This window comes from Protobothrops mucrosquamatus, unplaced genomic scaffold (assembly GCF_001527695.2).
Source record: "Protobothrops mucrosquamatus isolate PMUCROS unplaced genomic scaffold, P.Mucros_1.0 scaffold2276, whole genome shotgun sequence".
Taxonomy (NCBI): domain Eukaryota; kingdom Metazoa; phylum Chordata; class Lepidosauria; order Squamata; family Viperidae; genus Protobothrops; species Protobothrops mucrosquamatus.
In genome coordinates this window covers 146,207-167,827 of record NW_015388363.1, presented here as the reverse complement: position 1 = coordinate 167,827, position 21,621 = coordinate 146,207, and the positions used below count along the sequence as shown (strand labels likewise).

Sequence of the window (21,621 nt, the reverse complement as noted above, 5' to 3'; positions counted from 1 at the left end):
GGTGAAGATTACCGAACTTGTTGAAATAGCTAAATTGACTTGTTGGATTAGAGAAAAGAAAACCTACATTCATTTGTGACTGGAAATCCCTTAAAGATTTTTTGCGTAAAAAAGAAAAAAAAAGTATGCTTATCATAATAACTGTATATAATAATATATCGTATTACTGAAGAAATATGCTCTGTTGCTACTGCATTTGGGTGTACCAGTCACGACTTGCTCTGAGGACTAGGTATGGCCATGGATCGGGAGCTGCCCATCCCAATCCTTGAGGAGCAGTGTGCTCACTGGATGGCTGTGTTTGCTGCTTCCCAAGAGTAAATTAGGATTGTCATTTACTCTTGAAATGTAAATTTTGCACTGCAGGACTCTGCATCTGTGAATCTCCAAAGAAAAGATCTTTTCCTCCTCTGACAGGAATTGTACGTTCTTCTAATAACAGCCAAATACGATTGGATGAGGGTATCAGTTAAATAACTCCACACAACCTAGAATGCTGGAAACCCAAAGCTTGTTTTCCCCCAAAGTGTCCTTATTTGAATTAACAGAAATAAAACTGTTTGGCCTTAAAAAAAAAAAAAAAAGTTGTAGTAGCCCACCATATAATTAATGGCCAAAAGGAGAGTGGGAGGAGGCTTTGTCAGGCAGGGAATATTTATGAAAAGCTAACCATGAATAAGAGAAGCCCAGATCCTGCTTATTTTATAAAGGCGGCGAATATCCTCCCCGTCTAGCTAATTGGTTGTCATAGAGTTGATATCAAGGAAAAGGAGTGTCCTTTCAGCCGTTCAACAGCGGCAGCCTTGTGAATAAAGCCCCTTTTCTCATTCTCACCTTTCCCTCCCTCCTTTGTTGTATTCAGCGAGTGACAGGAGTAGGAAGCAATGATTTTGTTAGGCTCTGAACTTAGGATGATAGGCACATTGATCTAAAGCTTTTGGCTTTCCTCTCAGCAGGCCACCTCCTCTGTCATTAGCCTTGGTCCCAGAATTAGCGGCATTCTCGCCAGCTGACCCGTACGACCCCAGAGGTCACGCCAGAGTATGGATGTTGGGTTTTTTTTTCTTTTCCCCCCAGGGTTTCTGAGCAGGTGTGAAACTTCCCTCCTTCGTTATTGGTTTATTATTGCGCTTCTGTCACAGTGGGATTTCGGGAAAGAAAGCTGTCCCAAAGGGTGGGGAAAGGAAGGCAAGAATCATGGGAGACTCTCTTGAGCAAAAGTTTCATTAACATAAAAATGAGGTAGATGCCCTCACTGGCTGTGGCTATCTGTGTGTACATTTATTTATTTTTCCAGAGCAACAATTACTTTTTTTTTTTTAATTTCAGCAGGGAAAATGGAGTTTGGTACTTATTTTTTTGTGGTTAGATGCTGGAAGGGTTGTCTTGGAAACATATTTGAGCAGGGACTTGGGGAGCAGTTATTTATTTATTTGGAGTATTTAATTTAGAGATGCTTTTCAGGCGGAAAATATGAAATAGTCCACGTGAAATTATATCAACAATGACCATAATTAAAATGTATTATTTTCAGATCAACCCCTTTGTTGGAATGCTTTTTCTGCTCTGGGCTTCTCAAAGGTGCTGTTAATGTAATTTTATTATCAGTCTTCGTGCATGAGTTTTTCGGCTGCAATTTTTTTGGTGCAGGAACATGTGGTTTAATTTTCTGGTGTAACTGAAATTTGTTGATGGTGGCATACCTTCATTTTGTTTACTTTTGAGTTTAGGATTTGCATACCATTATTGATGTTTTAAGTTCATTTTATACGTGCATATATATTAAAATGTATTAAATATAACAATGCAAAATGTATAAAATAACTTAATAAAAAACTGCTAAGCATTTGTTTCAAATACTACCTTTCTGGAAAGTAGCAAGAGAAGTCTGTATCTCAACAAAGCACTTTTAAAGTTTTAAAAGAAACAAAGCCCAAATTCTTTGGTTTACAAAACTTTTTCCCATTGAACAAGACATACAGTATAAGCAGTTCTTGTTTTGGTGTGAAATTTGACTGGATCTTATGTTGTATTTTAACTTTAGAAATAAAATAAAAAAACTTGTGAAAAAAAGAATATTGGATATTTACAACCTAATGTGTACGTTGGAAGTAAATTGGAACCCAATCAGCTTTTTCTATCTCTCCATTTACCCTTTGGGTTGAAGATTGTTCACCATCCCTTTCTTCTCACACTCATCCTGAAAGTGTTGATATATATATATAGTGATTACCTTAACAGATCTGACAGGCCAATCAGAATGTTCCTCTGAAGGTGTCACCCCATGTCTTGTTTCAGACTCTGCTGGTGGCTTATACCAATTTGCAGCATAGTAACCTTGGGGAGATATAACTTGGGAGCAGTATCCACCCTCCAGGCATTTTCCAGTCAATATTTTTCCTCCCCTTTATGGTAGAAACTCTGCATTCAACATTTGTCAATGCTGGTAATTATTTGGCTTTCTTTATGTGGACCTTGTCATAAGGTCTATGTCACCACCAGTAGAAGACAGTTATTCTTTCTAAGTATTACGACTGAATAATTGACGGGGGGGGGAAATCTAAGTCTGGTCTAGTTATAATATTAAAAGGAAAGAGGAGGCAGCCAGCCAACCAACCAATCAATCGTTTAATCAATCAATAACAAGGATTTAATGCTGGCAGCCACAACTACACAGCAATTGCAAATGTATTTTGCCAGGTGCGTATGGAAGAGGAAAAGTGAGATTGGGGTGAGAAAGAGGGAAAACAAAATTAGTTGTCGTGCTTGCAACAGCTATGGGATTGGCCTCAGCAGATTGGAAGAGAGAATGAAAAGAACACCTGGGGGATTGATTTTCATTTTGATTTAGTTTTGACCTCACTCGTCTGCTTTTGTGAAGATTCCAGCTGGAGGCAATGCAGCTGGGTATAATAGATTGCCTGGCACCTCGGCAACAGAGTGCATTCTGAAGTGTATTTAGCTGGCAGTGCCCAACAGTTAATACAACAGCTTAAAAATCTTTAGAAAATGAGAGCACTTAAAGCCCTACAATGGATATGATCCTCACCTTTGTTTTCTAACACTAGAAAAATGCTTCGCTTTCTTCTTTAAAAAAAAAAAAATGCCTCAGGTATTCCAAAATCAACTGGGCTTCTGAAGAGATGCAGAGTTCGGGGAATGATATTACAGACACAGGTATGAAAGGCAGGGTATAAATCTAACAAACAACTAAATACAAGGATTGAATTTGCAAGTGGTCATGAGGGTTGGGCATTTGTGTTTTTACTCATTTCAGATTACGCTTAAAAGAAAGGACAGCTGTGAGAAGAGCTATGCCTCTGAAATTAAACTGTGGATAAAACTGTGTACTTGGAGTCACTGTATGTGAGTTGGGCTATATAAATCCAGGATTTTTTTTCTCATAGAACGCCCAGAACGGAGTTCCAGCACCTTTTTTGGATGGAACCTTGTAGGGTAGGCAAGGCGGGTTGTATGACGTGTGTGAGTTCCAGCACCTTTTTTTTTTTTTACAAAAAAACCCCACTGTATAAATCTGTTTTATGAATAAACAAATAATCTCCTGCATGTTACCTGCTCTTCACAAAAAGCAAAGACTCATGCACCTACTAGATGCTGTAAAAATACTAACATATCATATGCATATGCATGCCATCACACTATTCTCCTTAGGATAGAGGTCTCCAACCCCCAGTTCGTGGACCGGCACCAGTCTGCGGCATGCCAGAAACCGGTCCAGGCAAACAAGTGAAGCCCCAAGTACATGAAACCATGCCCCCTCTGATCCATGGAAAAACCTCTCTCCACGGAACCGGTCCCTGATGCCCCAAAAGTTGGGGGCCGCTGCCTTAGGAGGTGACTGACCAATACCATTCACTACTGGTAGTCTTCAATGTATGACCACAATTTCTATTGCTAAGAGACAGTTTTGTTCCACTTTGCAACCTTTCTTGCCACAGTTGTTAAGTGAATCACTGCAGTTGTTAAGTTAGTAACACGGCTGTTAAGTGACTCTGGCTTCCCCATTGACTTTGCTCATCAGTAGGTCACAAAAGGTGTTCCCATGATCCTGGGACACTGCAACTGTCATAAATATGAGTCAATTGCCAAGCATCCAAATTTTGATCATGTGATGCAGCAAGGGTCATGTGAAAAATGGCCGTGAGACACCTTTTCATGCCATTATAACTTTGAACAGTCACTAAACAAGTGGTTATAAGTTGAAGACCACCTGTACACCGTTCATGTTTCCTACCTGGCAAGCCACCCTTGCTTCCACAGCATTCATGCACCAATTTGCACATTATCTTTTCTCCTTTAAACTTCTCACCTCTCTTTCTCGCAATCTCATTAGCGCTATGCAGCCATGATCTCCTTAGTTTTCCCTTCCTCTTGACCTATTCAATTTCCTTTCATATATTTGTTCAGTGAGTCTGTTCTCATTCATTCTGTCTATATTACCAATTTACTTCAATGCATTTCTTTCATTCTATTCACTCACTTTTGTATTCATTTCACATATATTCAAAACTCATTCATTCTTGACCCCGTTTCTTCTTGTTTTACCACACATTTCTTAAGTATCCATTGTATTCAACTTCATTTTGTTTTTCCTGACATATCCAGCTTCCATTTCCAAATAACAGACTCATGTTCTTAAATGGATGATTTTTGCTTCTTTCAACAAGTATTCACACATCTCTAAGATCAGCCCAAGCCTCTACTTAAGACCCTTAAACTATGGGATATCACATAGTTTTTTGTTTTTTTTAATTTTCTGCTCGGTGATGAACCATTCACTAAGTTTTTCATTTATTCTCATGGGTCCTTTGCAGGCAGCATACTCTAATTTTACTGTATTCAACAACCAATTTTCAAATCCATATTTGTGCAATTTGTTTCATAATTCAAGCCTGTTTCACTTTTATCAAACATTTTCTCTTAAACAGGTTATTCTTTTTTGCGTCATGAATCTGACCAAAACTATAGAAATAAATTCAGAAATAAACACATGCACATTAAATGTTTCACACAATTTATTTTACTGCACTGGAAAATGATTTGGTTCGTATAGACAGGATATAATTTTTACAAAGAATGAAATTTCTCTCACTTTCACTTTTAATGCAAACATTAATGGACATTTCCTAAACAAATTGAAATAAATCCAAACTGTGCAAATAACATAAAATCTAAACTTTACTTTTCAAAAGTAAATTTTAATGAAGAGTCTGTGGTTGTTTAGTTTGAATAAACTGAAATTATGGTGTACAGATGTCCATAATGGTAGATTATTTAATTTTTCTTAATTTCTATCAGTGGGGGATTATTCTAGACATTATAATACAGCCACAATGATGTCTGTACAGACCATCACCTTGTGCTTTACAGCCTTCTCTAAGCAGTTTACAGAGTCAGCATATTGCCCCCAACAGTCTGGGTCCTCATTTTACCGACCTCAGAAGGATAGAAGACTGAGTCAACCTTGAGCTGGTGAGATTCGAACTGCCAAACTGCTGTGAGCCCAGAATCAGCAGAAGTAGCCTGGAGTACTGCATTCTAACCACTGTGCCACCACGCCTCTTATAAGTATAAGTGGCAAAATCTCCTCTTTCTTTGGTTCAGCCAGATGACTTGGCAGCTGTCCATGGCCTAGTTGTTAATCTTTTGTTCAGGAAAACTTTTGATCTTCTTTTTTTCCCCTCACCATTGTTCTGGCACCCAACTGTGCCATCTGTGGGTATGTCAGGTCCCACATGTTCCTATTTCTCTCCTTCCATGAACTGGGCCATCAAATATTTCGTGGATTTGTAACTACTCACAAACTCACACGCTTTCCGAAGTAAAAATGTTGCCTAATTGTATTAAGATTATAAGATACTGAACTGAAACTGATAGTCTATCTCAGGGGTCTCCAAACGTGGCAACTTTAAGACTTGTGGACTTCAGCTCCCAGAATTCTCCTGCCAGTTGATGTCCACAATGCTTAAAGTTGCTAGGTTTGGATACCCCTAGTGCAGGTGTAGGCAACCATGGCTCTTTTATGACTCGTGGACTTCAACTCCCAGAATTCCTGGCTGGCTCAGGAATTCTGGGAGTTGAAGTCCACGAGTCATAAAAGAGCCAAGGTTGCCTACTCTTGCCCTAGTGTATCTTCAACACTGCTCAAATATGTTACTGTCATACAGGTAGTCCTGGACTTAAACAGCTCATTTAATGATTATTCGAAGTTACAACAGCACTAACCTATGTCTGTTTTTCACACCTGCGACCGCTGAAGCATCCCCATGGTCAGGTGATCAAAATTTGGATGCTAAGCAACTGACATATATTTATGACCTTTGCAGTGTCCTGCAGTCAAGGGATCACCTTTTGCGACCTTCTGACAAGCAAAGTCAATGGGGAAGCCAGTTTCACTTAACAACCCCTTGTTACTATCTTAACAGCTGCAGTGATTCACTTAACAGCTGTGGCAAGAAAGATCATATAATGAGCTAAAAATTCACTTAACAACTGTCTCACTTAGCCACAGAAATTTTGGGTTCAATTGTGGTAATAAGTTGAAGACTACCTGTATTAGATATTTAAACTGGTCACTTCAATTTCCAAGCTCTTTTTCTCCTAGGATTTATAAGGTTTTGGTAATTCTACATTGGCTTACTCCTTGGAGCACTATTTCCAGACAGAATCTAACACCAATTCTTAGCTCCTTATCAGCATAATGAGTGGAAACTATATGGTTTTGGGTGTTTGGATGGATACATGATCAGCCAGTGAGAGGCAAGCTCATCACACACTCTCTCATTTAATTTTGCCTGAGGACAATTCATTATAATTGTTCAGGGAATCATTGCTTAGAAATTATTTCAGAGTCAGGTTATTCAATTAGATGCTCACGCTGTTCTAGTTGTAGGTAAACAGATGCTTACATGCAGCTAGTTATATAGCAATGTAAATAAGGAGGCGGTCAGGAATAGATGGCTCTCTTATGTACCCTTTTCAAAGCAGGCCTCCAGTTAATGTAATGCAGCTACTCTAACTTTAAAAGTACTGCAAACTACCATACATAAAAACTCATCAAATTTGCAGATGACACCAAACTGACAGGAGTAGCCAACACCCCAGAAGACAAACTCAGGATCCAAAAAGATCTTGACAAACTTAAACAATGGGCCCTATTCAACAAAATGAGTTTCAATGTGGAGAAAAGGAAAGTCTTACATTTAGGCAGGAAAAACCAAAGGTACAAATACAGATTGGGCGAGACCTGGCTTAAAAAACAGTAACTGTGAGAGGGACCTTGGAGTCCTAGTGGACGATCACTTGACAGCAGTGTGCAGTGTGCAGCAGCAACCAAAAAAGCTAATACAATCCTGGGTTGTATAAACAGAGGCATAGAATCAAGATCACGTGAGGTATTAGTACCGTTTTATAAAACCCTAGTAAGACCACACCTGGAATACTAGGTTGTTTGAAGCGTGCTGTTTTAAACATAGATATAGAATACAATGTGGTGGCTTAGTAGAAGACAAATGTCTTTACATTCATGCTGGGCAAGAAATGAAATCATGGGTTGACTAAAGTTGGAAACTAGCTGTTAGCGCATGTACATACTAGCCTGATTCAGTAAGGCTCAATGTGTTTTATATTATTTATCTGCACTAGATACTATTCTCTTTGGCCAGAACTGGCTGGATTCACATATTGAGCTGGGAATCTGACTATTAAATATCAGTCTAACATTTCGAACTAAATCACCAGCACCTGACTTCTAAGAATAGTTTGAGAATAGTACGTAAACACCAATCAATAAGATCTGTCAAATGTTCTTCTTGGTCCTTCAAACTTTCCCATCAAATATCTCTAAATTCTTGTACACGGCATAGGAAACGGCCTTCAAGGACAGGAGGAAGAGCTGTCACTAAGGCAACAGTCAAATAAGTGGGGCTTGAACCCCGGGCCAATAAACAAAATTAAGAAAACTTCTCATAACCCCCCCCCCCGCCTTGCTCACATAACAATAGAGTGAGGACAAAGGGAGGCACATTCAGACTTGTAAGATTATCTTATTACAATAAAAATAGTCCTGACCCATATACCATTGTTTTTTTTTTATTTTCTTCTACCTTGTAGAGCAGAATAAGGGCTGACAATGCTTGAGTTAAAAGTTTCAAAGAAAAGTTTCGAAGCTTTATGGGGGTGAGGTGGGGAATGATGGATCTTGTCAGTCCTGGAATCTTTTGGAGAAAAAGTAGTAACAGTATCTAGAAAATAATTATTTTGTAGTTTATCTGACCATAGCAAGAAAAAACACATTTCACATTAAATCATTCCACTGTTATAATAAGACACTGCTGAAAAAAAAAATCAGAAACACAAAGTACTAGATCACAAAGAAAGTTTCAGGGATAATGAATTTATAAATGCAATTATAAGTCAAGAATCAAATGTTTATTAGATCTTGAAGATCACTAAAACCAATTCTTTTGTACTAAAATTGCAAATAGCATACTTGGTAGATATTGTGTTTGATCTTGTAAAAAAATATTTCCAATCTCCATGCATCCACCAACTCTGTTTAATACTGCCTTTCAAAAATGACCAGAATTAAATGTAACCTGCATAAAGTCCCAACTGTGTGTTTGGTTGCAGTATTTTTTTGTCGGGCCTCTGTTTTAATGTAATTCGCTCTTCATTGTTGTATGTCTCCTGGAGTTGTATGTTTGCAAGAGGAGCGGCTTAACAAATCCTACAAGAAAGAAAGGAAGGATCACCACATAAAACAACCAATTTGTCACTCTTACTATTGTTGTATGTACAAAGTTTGATCAGCCAAGCTCTATGTGGATTTTGTGTTTCTTGAACATAACTTTAATTAATAGCCCACATTTCTATTTGAGCAGCAAGACAACTATGAATCCTATGAATGATAATACCAATAGAAAAAAATATACAAACAGCACGCAGTAATTACAACATGATTAAAATTAGAACCAAAACTCTAAGAGGATTCTTAAAAGCAGTTCAGATGTTCTTCACTTCTTTTCTGAAAGAATGATACCAGATAATATTACATGGCAGCTAGATTTATAGTTTTCTTTAGAAATTAGAGGGGGGGGGGGAGACTTTAACATTGAGTGTAATGCAATATTTTTCATAACAGTTTTTCAAGATGATGGGAAGATAGATACAGCTCAATACACAAGACTTGTTCCCTTACAACACCTACTGAACTGACTGTGACTGTGATGGGCACCAGACAAAAGTACCCAGATTATCAATGAAACCCAAATTATAACTTGGAATTGCATTTTATATCCTGCTATTGCTGTTTTGGTTGAAAGCAGCTAGAGTGCTGGGGCAGGAAGAACCCAGAACATAAGTGGAGGGGGTATTCAGCCTTTTTTGTGGTGTCCCTACAAACATACTCCCATCCACCTAGATCTCAAACAGCCCCAAGGGCAAATATGAAGATGGCAGATTGCAATACTTTTGGTTGATGAAAAGACCACCACATCTTTAGCTCATCATACATTTTGATTCTGAATCAGGTATTCTCATTTAAGAAAATGCATTACATTTTTACTCATGAATATGAAAGAGGAACATGAAATATTTTAGTGGTCACCTAACTTCTGATGCTTTTCCAGCTGTATATACAGTATGTCAGAGAGTAAAAAGTGGAGTGTGTTTCTTGGTTAACATTCGTCCTATGTATCGTTTGAATATTGAGACTGTCATAGTTTTGAATTTTTTTAAGACCGAATTCACTGAGTTTATTGTTCCATATTTAATATTAAATTGTTGATCTTTGTGTACGGTGAATATATTACATACATTCAATTTATGGCACATGAAGTGTAAAGTTTTATATTTGCTTTGACCTTACATCTTTTTCTAGCTGAAGTGAGTGGAGAACCATTCTTTTCTGCAACTTGCTCAATAGCCACGTTATTATCTGGTAGCAATAAATAGGCTAAATATTTATTACGGTTTAATAACTTTATAGATTTTATTAATCTTCAAGGTGCTTTGACATTCTTCGGGGATTAGCTATTCTCTTCTAATAAATCTTGCTTATTCTTAGGAGATAAGGGTGGCATAACATAATCACAGTTGGCAAAGTGAATTATATCTAATGCTGGAGGGCATGCCAAGTGTCTTTCTTCAAATAATAGCGGGAGCAAAAAGTTGCCAATTGTGCTGGCGTTTTTTGTTTATCTCCACTGAAGGGAATATATATATATTTTTATAAAGGTTGCTTAATGGAAGACAGTTTGGTGCGCCACTGCTTTTTACCGAGATCTGTGTGTGTCTGAACGCAGGCTCATTTCCCTGACACGGGTTGGTGTTGGAAGGCGCGAAAGCAAAATGTATTTATTTATTTATTTTTATTTATTAAATTTATATACTGCCCTATCTCCCTTACGGGACTCAGGGTGGTGAACAGGCGATACTAAAAACCACAATAATAAATAAATAGTTTCTGTTCTAAAATCAAATTAAATAACGGGCCTGTTCTAAAAACACCCCATACAAAACCCCCCCACTAAAACATAATCAAACTACGCCAGGCTGGCCGCACGGAATAGTTCCCGAATGCTTTCACACATACATGTATTTCCGAGCCTCAAAAGTGGAGGTGTTTCTTGGCACCTCTCTTAAGTGTACAGTAGTGGTGCAGCCAACCCATAGATACAGAAAACACACTTCCAACTCGTCCGGAGAGTTAGATCCCGGCCACTTCGGTCTTGGTGGGCGTCTCCCTGCTCTCAAGTGGGCGGACACCCCGCCAGCCACTCTCGGGGTCTGCGGGTGTCAGCGCCCGATCACACTCGCGCAAAGGCTGCCCTCGCCCGAAGACGCGCGCCTTTGAAGGAGCAACCGAGCGCTGCTCCCGGTCCACGGACTCATGGCGACGAGCAACCCGCCGCTTCTTCCCCCGCCGGGGCTGTCCGTTTCGATGCCCAGAGCACCCCCGGCAGGGTCGGGGCTCCCTATGCCGCCCACCTTCCTTCGCCCTCCCAGCTTCTTCATGCGCGCCGCCGCCGCCGCCGCGGCTGCCGCAGCCGCCGCCGCCTCGGCGGGAAATCCTTCCAGCTGCTACGCGCAGGCGGCGGTGGGGCTGGAGCGCGGCGTGTGTTACCCGCGCACGCCGAAGTGCGCCCGCTGCCGCAACCACGGCGTGGTGTCGGCGCTGAAGGGCCACAAGCGCTTCTGCCGCTGGCGGGATTGTGCGTGCGTCAAGTGCGCGCTCATCGCGGAGCGGCAGCGCGTGATGGCCGCCCAGGTGGCGCTGCGCAGGCAGCAAGCGCAGGAGGAGATCGACGCGCGGGGCGGAGGCGGCGGGACTCACCCCAATCAGCAGCAGAAGCGGACGCCTGTTGCGGTCCGCCTGAGCCCGGAGAGACAGGCGGCCGGCGGCGCCAGAGCTGAAAGCGAGCCGGCTCCCAAGAGTTACTGCCCGGAGTTCCAGCGCGGGCGAAGAGGTGGGATTCCCCTTGATATTTGGGGTTCATTTCAATAAAAAAAAGTGGTGGGGCCACAAGAAAAACCTCCTAACTCAATCAACCGCGGCTAATTCGAGCTAAGGATGGGAAGAAAGAGATGGGCAATTGATGGCCTTTCAGGCAGCATAGTTCGCAAATGCTCATTCATGTCTGAGTGATGAATAATCGAGGATGCTGGCAATTATAATTAAACAGCTCTTGGGGCAAAGGGGGGAACTACTGGTTTTTTCCTCCGACTTTTTAAGTTTTAGATTTCTTCACGGCAGAGATCAGAGGGAGATCACTGAGAATGGTGATGGTGTGTTTTGAGCATTTTGGGATAGGACTAATTGAATCCCATTTTCTTTTGTGTTCTTAATAATCCTCAGGTCAAATAATAGCTATGAGTGTGAGTTACTTTATAGATGAGTGTGCGGCTCAAATTCCTTTTGGATTATGAAGATTATTAATTACTTATTTGTTATTTAGGATATAATTATAACTAGTAATAGTTTTGTTAGATTGCAAAGTAGAAATCTGCCTGTTCTGTGCTGAAAGAAAGAAAAAAGAAAAAAGAAAGAAAGAAAGAAAGAAAGAAAAAAGAAAAAGAAAGGAGAAGAGAAGAGAAGGGAAGGAGGGAGGGAGGGAGGGGAAGGAAGGAAGGAAGGAAGGAAGGAAGGAAGGAAGGAAAAAGAATCACAGCTTAATATTGTATATTGTTGGAACTAAAAAGGAGCTGTAGATAGAATCCATTGATCTCTGTAAGATCCATTCACGTAAATAAGTTTTGTTGGCATAATAATTTACAAAAGAAAGAATATGATATCTCTTTTTAGGCTCAAAAGATGCTAAAAAGTCTGTTTTTAATAGCATTATAGCTCTTCTTCCATCTCAAACACATCCACGCTGATGAGCATTAGTGACACTTCCCAGAATGTGCTAAGATTGTGTCTTTTCATCATGTTCCATAACATGGATTATTGAAGAACTAAAAGAGTTTCATTTTCTAATCATAGGTGTGGCGGGTTGGCCATTTGCTTATATTTTAAGGAAAATAATAATGCTTGGAAAAATAGACAGTGCTTCTAAAAATTATACAAAGGTATTATTAATATTGCAAGCATTTGGCATTGCGTGGATGCTACCAAACTAGAGTATGTTGCTTGTTCCAAGGCAAATGAACTAAATCTATGAGCTGTTCTTTGTATGGGCAATTGTAGTACATAAAGATACAAAACACCGAGAAATTGTCTTGGGAAAGCTCTGTTAAAAGGTAATGAGAATTACAGTTTTCTTTTACTGCTGTCCTTAATTTAAATGATCTTCCTGCAGATCAGCTTGTGCTTGTAGGAAATCTGTGGCAGGAGGCAGAGAAACAAGTTGTTTGGGAAAAGCATGGCAGCGTTATTTTCTTCTTGATGGATGACAAAAAGCATATTATCCAAATACAATTAATCTATTTTCATATACAATTTGTGGGTTTTAAGCATTTAGGAGTGACTTCACATACGAAGACTGTCCTGTGGGGATATTGCTTCCATTTTATGTTGCAATTTTGGGGGAGTAACCCCTGCAGTCAGCATGGCAAGAGTTAGTACATTCCAATGATACTCTGACTCTGTGCCTAACCAAAAATTTTCATTTTGACTGAAGAAGTTAACTTGGATGAGTAACAAAACGTCTCAATTTAATAAACTTTGGTCCAGTTGCCATGATTTATAACCTTCTTAGATATTTTTGGCCTGGATGATTGAGTCTTCATTTACATGTTGCAATGTTTCTAGTTTGCAGTAAGTTCGTTTTCACATTCTGCACAAGTGAAGGATCCTGCTTGAAAAATTCATAATAGGTACCCAGAAAAGAGGATATGTACATTATATGTCATGCGTATAAGTAACCTGTGACCTGGGCACTTAACAGTAACTAGGGTGTTTATGGGAAATTTGTTGTAGGTGAAGTAAAAGTAAGCATATCCTGTAGAATACTTTGAGAATGAAACCAACAATAGTGATGAGGGAGAGTTTTTCAATGGTGCTGAATTGTGTACATAGAATAATAAGAAATGTGATTCCATAACTAGCAATGCAGAGGCCTTAGGGGTGTTTATATGAGGAAGCAGTAGATAATCAGATATATTGTAATAACTTGAATATTTGGCTGCATTTTTTCCCCCCACTAGAAGAGAAGATTCAGAAGTACGGCTTTTACTGCAGTGAATCGGGCGGTTCTGTAGTCCATTTACTTACACCCTCTCTGACATCTTCTCCTGAAGCTGCTGGAAGCAATCAAGAGAAGCCATCCGGGATGCTGGCTTTAAGCAAAGAGATATCTTTATCGGGTCCTGATGAATCTTTAGAAGGAACCGACAGCCCAGCCTCCCTGTCTTCTTCAGACATGGAATCAGGAAACGAAAGCGAGTGTACCAAGGATTTTGTTCCCTGTAATGCCAGCGTCCCTGCTCCTCCTCCTCCTCCTCCTCTTCCTCCTCCTCCTGCTGATGGTGCCTTAAAGCGCAGAGACCCACTTAATATTCTTACAAAGGTCTTTCCCAGTCACAAACCAAGCAGGCTAGAAAGAGTTCTGCAGCTCTGCAGAGGAGACATAGTCCAAGCTATAGAGCAGATCCTGAATGCCAGCGAACACAGGGCAGGATTCAGAGAGCTGACAATTCCAGTCTTGCCCGAATGCAGTGCTTTCCAGAGATCTTCTGATTTTGGCCTCGGAGTAGATGTCGCAGCACTTGGCAATAAATCAGCATTTGCTCCTCTTCAAACCAGCTCGGCCTCTTCCAGAAGAGAGATGAATTTTTATGGCTTAAGCCCTAGACTGGGAATTGGACCTCTAACAGTGACTTATTCTTCTCCAGGAAGAACTTTACCTGGATTGATGGCACCATACCTAAGGACTGGCTTGTTTCCTGCTTTTCCTTTTCATCCAGTGATGGATTCTTCCTTTCCAGGAGTGATCAAGGATGCATCTTACTCACCCACTGAAGACAGGCTTTTCAGTACCAAGATGCACACTAAGTTAAATGAAGAGCGCAAATAGCATTTTGATCGAAACGTACCTTTTCTTATTCTAATTCGTTCAGTTGGGCTGATAACGCGTTGTGGAGCCCGATTCTTAAATGTACTTCCAATAAAGAGCAAATTAATATTAAATCCTTCATTATAAAAAAAAAAATAGGCTGCCACAGGATTCTTTCCCCCCAAATCAGTTGAAATTGGACATAAAATAATTTGAAAATGGGGAGATTTCTGGAGTGTCAACAGTGAAAAATTATTAGAAGCAAAATTGCTATGGAACATTATATTAACGTATAATTTCATCTCATTTGAATCTTTGGAAGAGAAAAAAAGGTGACACTTGAAAACTGGAAATTGAAAATCCAAGAGTAACGTGAAAAACTCCAGAAAATCAAAGCTGTGGAATTGTCTTTTACATTTTCAAAATATTTGATACGTTTCCTTTTTTGACTTGAAATGTAGTTGTTTGAAATCAAGAAATAATTTTCCAAATATAGACTCTTGATTTTTTTTTATGAAACGGTTCTTGAAATAGGTAGTACATGTCTCTGATCAATTGTTGTAACAAAATTGGTAAAGGATTTTGGATATAAGCAGTCTTTTTAGATTGAAGATATTATGCCATAATTGTGTTTGCATATGGATAGAAGACTTGAAGGAATTGCCTGGTTAAAAAATAATTCTGAATTATGCTTTAGAATAATGTGATTGAGATTCAAGCTCATGTACTTTTCTCTTAACATATATGAATAATAACGAAGATTGGAAAATCTTTTATTTTGCATTACTATTTTGCATTACTGGCAACTGCAGTTATATTGTGGCTGGGTCCACGCATTATACTAAGCAATAGTTTGCTCAAACCATGATTTTTAATAGCCTGTAATCTCCAGGTCCACACAATGTCACCACAATATAAAAAATATGTTGAGACTCTGGAAAGAGTGCAGAGAAGAGCAACAAAGATGATTAGGGGGCTGGAGGCTAAAACATACGAAGAACAATTGCAGGAATTGGATATGTCTAGTCTAGTGAAAACAAGGTGTATGGGATTTCATGATAGCCATGTTCCAATATTTGAGGGGCTGCCCCAAAGAAGAGGGGGTCAAACTATTTTCCAAAGCACCAAAAGGCAAGTTGAGAAACAATGGATGGAAATTAATCAAGGAGAGAAGCAACCTAGAACCAAGGAGAAATTTCGTAATGGTGAGAACAATCAACTAATGGAACGGCTTGCCTTCAGAAGTTGTGGGTGCCCCATCACCGGAGGCTTTCAAGAAGAGATCAGACAGCCATTTGTCTGAAATGGTACCAGGATCTCCTGCTTGAGCAGTGGGTTGGACTAGATGACCTCCAAGGTCCCTTCCAATTCTGTTATTCTATGTGCTAAATCAAAATGGCTTAGTGCAACATGTGAATCTAGTCCAGGGTTTGTTTGTGCTAAACAGTGGCTTATTTAATAATGGTTTATTAAATAACCCACAAATTTATTTGCAATAAGCTTTAACCTAAGACTGTGACAACCAACTTGCCAGCCACGTGGGGCTTGTAGCACCCACTTTGCAAACTATTGCTGTACCAAAAATATGGTCAAAATATGATGAGATTTCAATGGTCTAGTCTTTCTGGGTGAGAGGACCTCAAGATTAAGAGTGGGATTAGAAAACTTTCTGCTCACATTCCCACTCATAACCCCCCTGTAACTGTCCCCTCCTAATGTTGCAAACAGACCAAATTTAACTTGTTTTGGGAGCGGTAGGGTTAAGAGTGGAAATAAGAACACGAGGTATCTGGGAAGCAAATTGCTCATATCTTGAAATTCCCAAGCAGTCATACCAAGCCAAACCAAACAAACCACACATTATGGTGTAACAGGGTGTGTGAATACAGCCTGTTACACCATACAGTACGTATAATACTGTGTGTTACATGACAGAAAACAATGTCAGAAACCATAATTTGGAGGGTTTTCTTTTTAGAGTAGACATTTTGTTTGTGGAAGGAGAAAAGAAAAAACAGATGACACTCTCAAAAATTATTTCTGGAATACGAAGCCTTCATTTCCGGCTTACCAGCATGTTGGCTGCTGGTTCTGTGTGATCTGTAGGCACATGATGGACTTCTGATTCTGAAGCTAGAACTGGCCACATGGATGCAGATCAAGGGATGATAGAAGTTTTTGGAGGATAAATGGGTTCCATGTGTAATAATATATGTGGATAAGTAAAATAATGAATTAGCTAGTAGGAAGATGATAGCTGTTTTGTAGATTTATGGGCCTTTAAAGTCTTCCACTTCAAATTTCCATACTATAAATGAGTTAAAAGCAAGCTTTTTTAAAAAGCACAAAATGATTTAGTAAAACAGTAACTCCTGTCTACCTGACAAAACTGCTACTTTTTGCATTTATAGACAGGTTTTACTAGGGGTGAAGATTTGTCTGTCTTAAGTACCCCAAAAGATGTTCTGTTAATGCCCAAAGAAACCCCTTGTTTATATTACCTGAGGGCTTAGTATACTTCTTAAGAGTTGGGGGTGGGGTGGTTCATCTAGAAAGCTTTTGTTGTTAATTTGGACTTGTGGGCCATCCCTAGATAATAAACAATAAAATTATTAAAATTTTATTATTTTATTTAAAATAAAATAATAACATCTTTAAGAAATTTGTGGATGGGTCTTAACTGTCCTTGCTCCTTCATTTAAATTGCTCAACGTTAATTTTGTCAACTTTTATTTCTAGTGCTCTGAAGATTTCTTCAATGGAATTAGGTTCCAAAGTTAGTCATCCCCATCTTGTGGCTGCTTGTGATCATTACAGGTTTAACAGACATTTCCCCCCCCTCCCATTTATTTTTGCCGTGAGTAATCAAACTACGGTATTAAGACCTATATTTTGCATTCACTGAAATGATAAACAATGATGGATTGCTCAGCCCGTAAGCAAGCATTTCATTCTCAAAGAAGGTATGTGGATTTTTTTTTTACTTCAGTTAAATTTTATCTGAAAAGAGTTGGAAAGAATGCAGGACACCTCCAGTAAAAAATTACAAACTTGACCTCTGGATTCCACTGTAGCCCAAAGTTTAATGTACTTTTTGTTAATGCTTAAGAAAATAATTTGGACTCCTGTCTGTGTACACTCATTAATGTCATTCAATTCCATACCAATAAGAGCAATTGATGCATGCAGGCTGTGAATGATCTCAAAATAACCCATGACTCTGAATATCATTTAATTGGAAGGAGAAAAGTTGAGTGTCTGTTAATAAAGGGCACACACATGATCTTAAGAGCTACCCCAACTTTCTATTCTGGATTGAATTGGAAAATAAAATTCTCATTTCTGATTTCTTTGGTTTCTAACCTACGGAGGAAGCAATAAACAAAGATCTTCTGGAATAGCAGCACAGTCTCCTTGCTTACTCCATTCTTGCTTCTCATACTATATATTTGTCAACTACTGAAAGCCTATCCTGGCAGAGATAAGGCACGGATTTCACTAAGCACTAGCTGAACTGTCTCAAAACTGAATCCAGAGTCTTGTCTGGTAGGTTTTGTTTTTGATTTTTTTACATCAGAAAAAAGAAGCTCTTGCTTCCTGCAGTGAGAAAAAAAAATACTCCTTTTTACCCCCCTCTCTCTTTCTAAGGGGAATGCACAGCCAGCTCTCAAATTAGGAGTCATTGTAGCCCTCCTGGCCAAAGGAAGGAACAATGACATCCAAATAACTCCTGCCAGCCTTGCATATTCCTTAATTCTGCGCTGCCTGCTTTACAGTCACATTTTTCCTGGAGGTGTGAAGGCCTCATCAAAGCCAGGCAAGCTGTCAGATAGCTTATTTCTGCCAACATCTTCCCTAATGAGAGAGAGAGAGAAAAAATGATGCGTGCAATTGCTCTTTTTAAGATCTGGAGCTGGGGCTTCTCAATCGAACCATAACTTAAAAGCCTCTATAAAGTCCTGTGGACGATCTTCATTTTTATAGTGGTTTGAATGTAGCCATCGTGCTTGATTTGCTTAACAAGTTTCTTTCCTAAATGGGCCAGCACTGCAGTAGGACAATTTCCTCCAGGAACACAAGAAAGGGGACACTGATGGGAGACCTCACAAGAACTTATGTGGTGTAGTACTGAGACCCATGTTCTCTTTGATTCCTCAGTTATGGAAGTTCACCGGCTGATTTTGGGTGGGTCACACTGTCTTTGTTTTTGGTATAGATTTTATTAGTTTTTATAGGGTTAGGGATAAGGGGTCGGGATTAGGGTTGGGATTTGGGTTAGGGTTAGGGTTAGGGTTGGGGTTGGGGTTTTTCCAAATAACATTTTCAATATTTAGCAAACAGCATAACGTCTGGGTATATGTATTTAACTAACAATAATAGATATATAGTTAATTATCATAAACAACATGTTAATTCACACTGTCTTAATGGTGTCATGGTGGCTTAGCGGTTGAGATGCTGGGCTTGTTGGCTGGAAAGCCAACAGCCCAGATTCAAGACCCGAGCGCCATGCAATGGAGTGAGCTCCCGTCCTCGGCCCAGCTCCTGCCAACTTAGCAGTTCGAAAGCATGCAAATGCAAGTAGATAAATAGGTACCACTTCGGTGGGAAGGTAACAACACTCCATGATGTCATGCTGGCCACATGACCACAGAAATGTCTTTGGACAACACTGGCTCAATGGCCTTGAAACGGAGATGAGCATCACCCCCTGTAGTCAGCAACTACTAGCAGCGTAAAATCTTTACGTTTATACTCTCTTAACAACTTATAGGGTGTTTTGGTATGTGTGCTACCTTACGTTCTTGAGCAAAAGTCTGGATAGAAATCTAACAAACTTCAGCTAGGCTGTATTTATTCTGAGGGAATGGAGAATACTGGTAAAAAAAAGATGTCATAAAAGGCCTCCAGCAAATAGTAGCATTATGACCTGCTAGAGCAGGGGTGTCAAACTTCCAACATCATGTGATGTGTCGCGACATGTCGCGACTTTTTTCCCATTGCTCGCAATGGGGTGGGCGCGGTTTCGGCATGACGCATTTACCTTTCTCTATATATTTAGAGGATGAGATGATTTTGCAGCAGGAACATTGGCATAGTAAATTCACAGGTAAGATGGCCACCTTTGAATAGCTGAGATCTTGTAGCAAGAAAACGATTCATCTTTTTTTTATCTATCACATTATAAATAAGACCCAATAATGAGCTAACCAGGTGGGAGATAGTTATGTGGTCCAGATTTTTCTTTTTCTTTTTTTTTTGAAACCACACATTTTCCCCTGCACTTTCTTTTGTGACAATTGCTTGTTAACTAGGCCAGTAATCTCTTGGTTTCAGTTAGAATCTTTTCTAATCCTTCTACTGTGGTTTTGGGCAACTCCCAAACGTTATTTAAACATTTGAATCTTATTATTTTCTCTCCCAGGCTCGAATTTCTCCCCTATTTCCCTTTTCTGTTTTAGAATTGGCAGTCTCTCCCTCGGATATGTTTATGGACAGTTGGTTCATCAAAAGCTACTGCCATAACACTTCCTTTTGTATATTATAGTTTTGGTAATAAAACTGACAAATAATCAAATCCAAGTACTTCAGTAGATTGACAGCATGTTATATAAGGACATATTTCCTTGGGATAATGAATAGACACCCAGATTCAGCAAAACTGGTTGTCAACTAAATATAAAAATAGTTCAAGCCATGTTCTTTGGGGTGACAACATATTGCTTTGAAAATGCTGAACAAAAAGTGTAAAAAGCAACGAGGCTTTTAAATTATGGATTTGGAAATAATACTGACAATATCGTAAGACTCCGGTAAGAACCAGTCGGTCATCCCTACCAGATAAAATAGGAAATAAATATTGTTCCCCTAGGACAGATCAGCAACTCAAACTGCGTACTTTTGGGCATGAGAAACAAAGAAATGATGGATTTAAAACAGGGTTACACTTGACAAGACTGAGGGAAATGGAAGAAAAGGAAGACAAGGCTTAAGATGGATGGGATGAAATATATCCTGGGATGGGAACATCCTTGGCAGAGCCATAAACTATTACTAAAATAGGTCCAAACAGTGAGCATTTGTCCATGCTGTGGCCAGGGGTCCATCTCAACGCCTCCAAATAATTTGGTATGTAAAGAAACAATTAGGTTGAGAAATCAGCCTAAGCAGTTTATATCTGCATAACATTATAGGATAAGTGAAGTTTATTATATGTGAATCACTGATTTGGCTGTAAGTCAATAGAGAAGTTTAATTCTCTCCCATTCTTCAAATACTATACAGGTAGTCCTTGACTTACAACAGTTCGTTTAGTGACTGTTCAAAATTACAATGACACTGAAAAAAGTGACTTATGGCCGTTTTTATTTTTTACACCTATTTTATTAATTTTCAAATTTTACAATAATGAGTACTTAATAAGCAACGTGTTGCCTGGGTCTGTTAGTAATTCAATGGTACAAATTAACTTTCTCAGTCTAGTCCAATACTACACCATCCAGTGCTTCCTTGGTCCTCTCTTCTTCCAATAGTATGCATTTTTCCACACTGGGAAAATACAATTCTTGTTACTGTTAATACATATACAATTAAATATAGACATCTTCATCACATTTTTCTGCTATTATACATAATATCGATAGTATCGATTTATAATCTCTTTTCTAGCCAAAATATATCTCAGTTGCATTTGCACTTAAAATCCATTTATTCAATCAATATCCTGTTTTTCCCACTTTTTAAAACTTTTTAATTTCCCATCAATGTTCAAAATGTTTCTATCGCTTATAATTTTTTCATAATAAATTATATTTGGGTAACTAAAAGCTTCCCTTATTCAACCCCTTTTAATAATGTACAGGTAGTCCTCGACTTACAGCAGTTCGTTTAGTGACCGTTAAAAAATTATAACGGCACTGAAAAAAGTGACTTGCAAGTGTTTTTCACACTTACGGCCATTTCAGCATCCATGGTCATGTGATTTACATTTGGGTCCTTGACAACTGGTTCATATTTATGACAGTTGCAGTGTCCTGGGGCCTTGTGATCCCCTTTTGTAACCTGATTAGTCAATGGGGAAACCCAATTCACTTAACAACCATAT

The 21,621-nt window shown here is 39.2% G+C and overlaps 1 protein-coding gene across 1 annotated transcript; it reads left to right on the top strand.

Annotated features, from left to right (window-relative positions):
* The first annotated feature begins 234 nt into the window (after nucleotides 1-234).
* LOC107295237 (doublesex- and mab-3-related transcription factor A1) lies at nucleotides 235-14,537 on the top strand. The gene is given in 5 exon segments (XM_015824541.2): nucleotides 235-317; nucleotides 3,113-3,177; nucleotides 10,778-11,145; nucleotides 11,147-11,489; nucleotides 13,669-14,537. Coding segments are annotated over 5 exon segments (1,728 nt in total).
* Nucleotides 14,538-21,621: the final 7,084 nt, after the last annotated feature.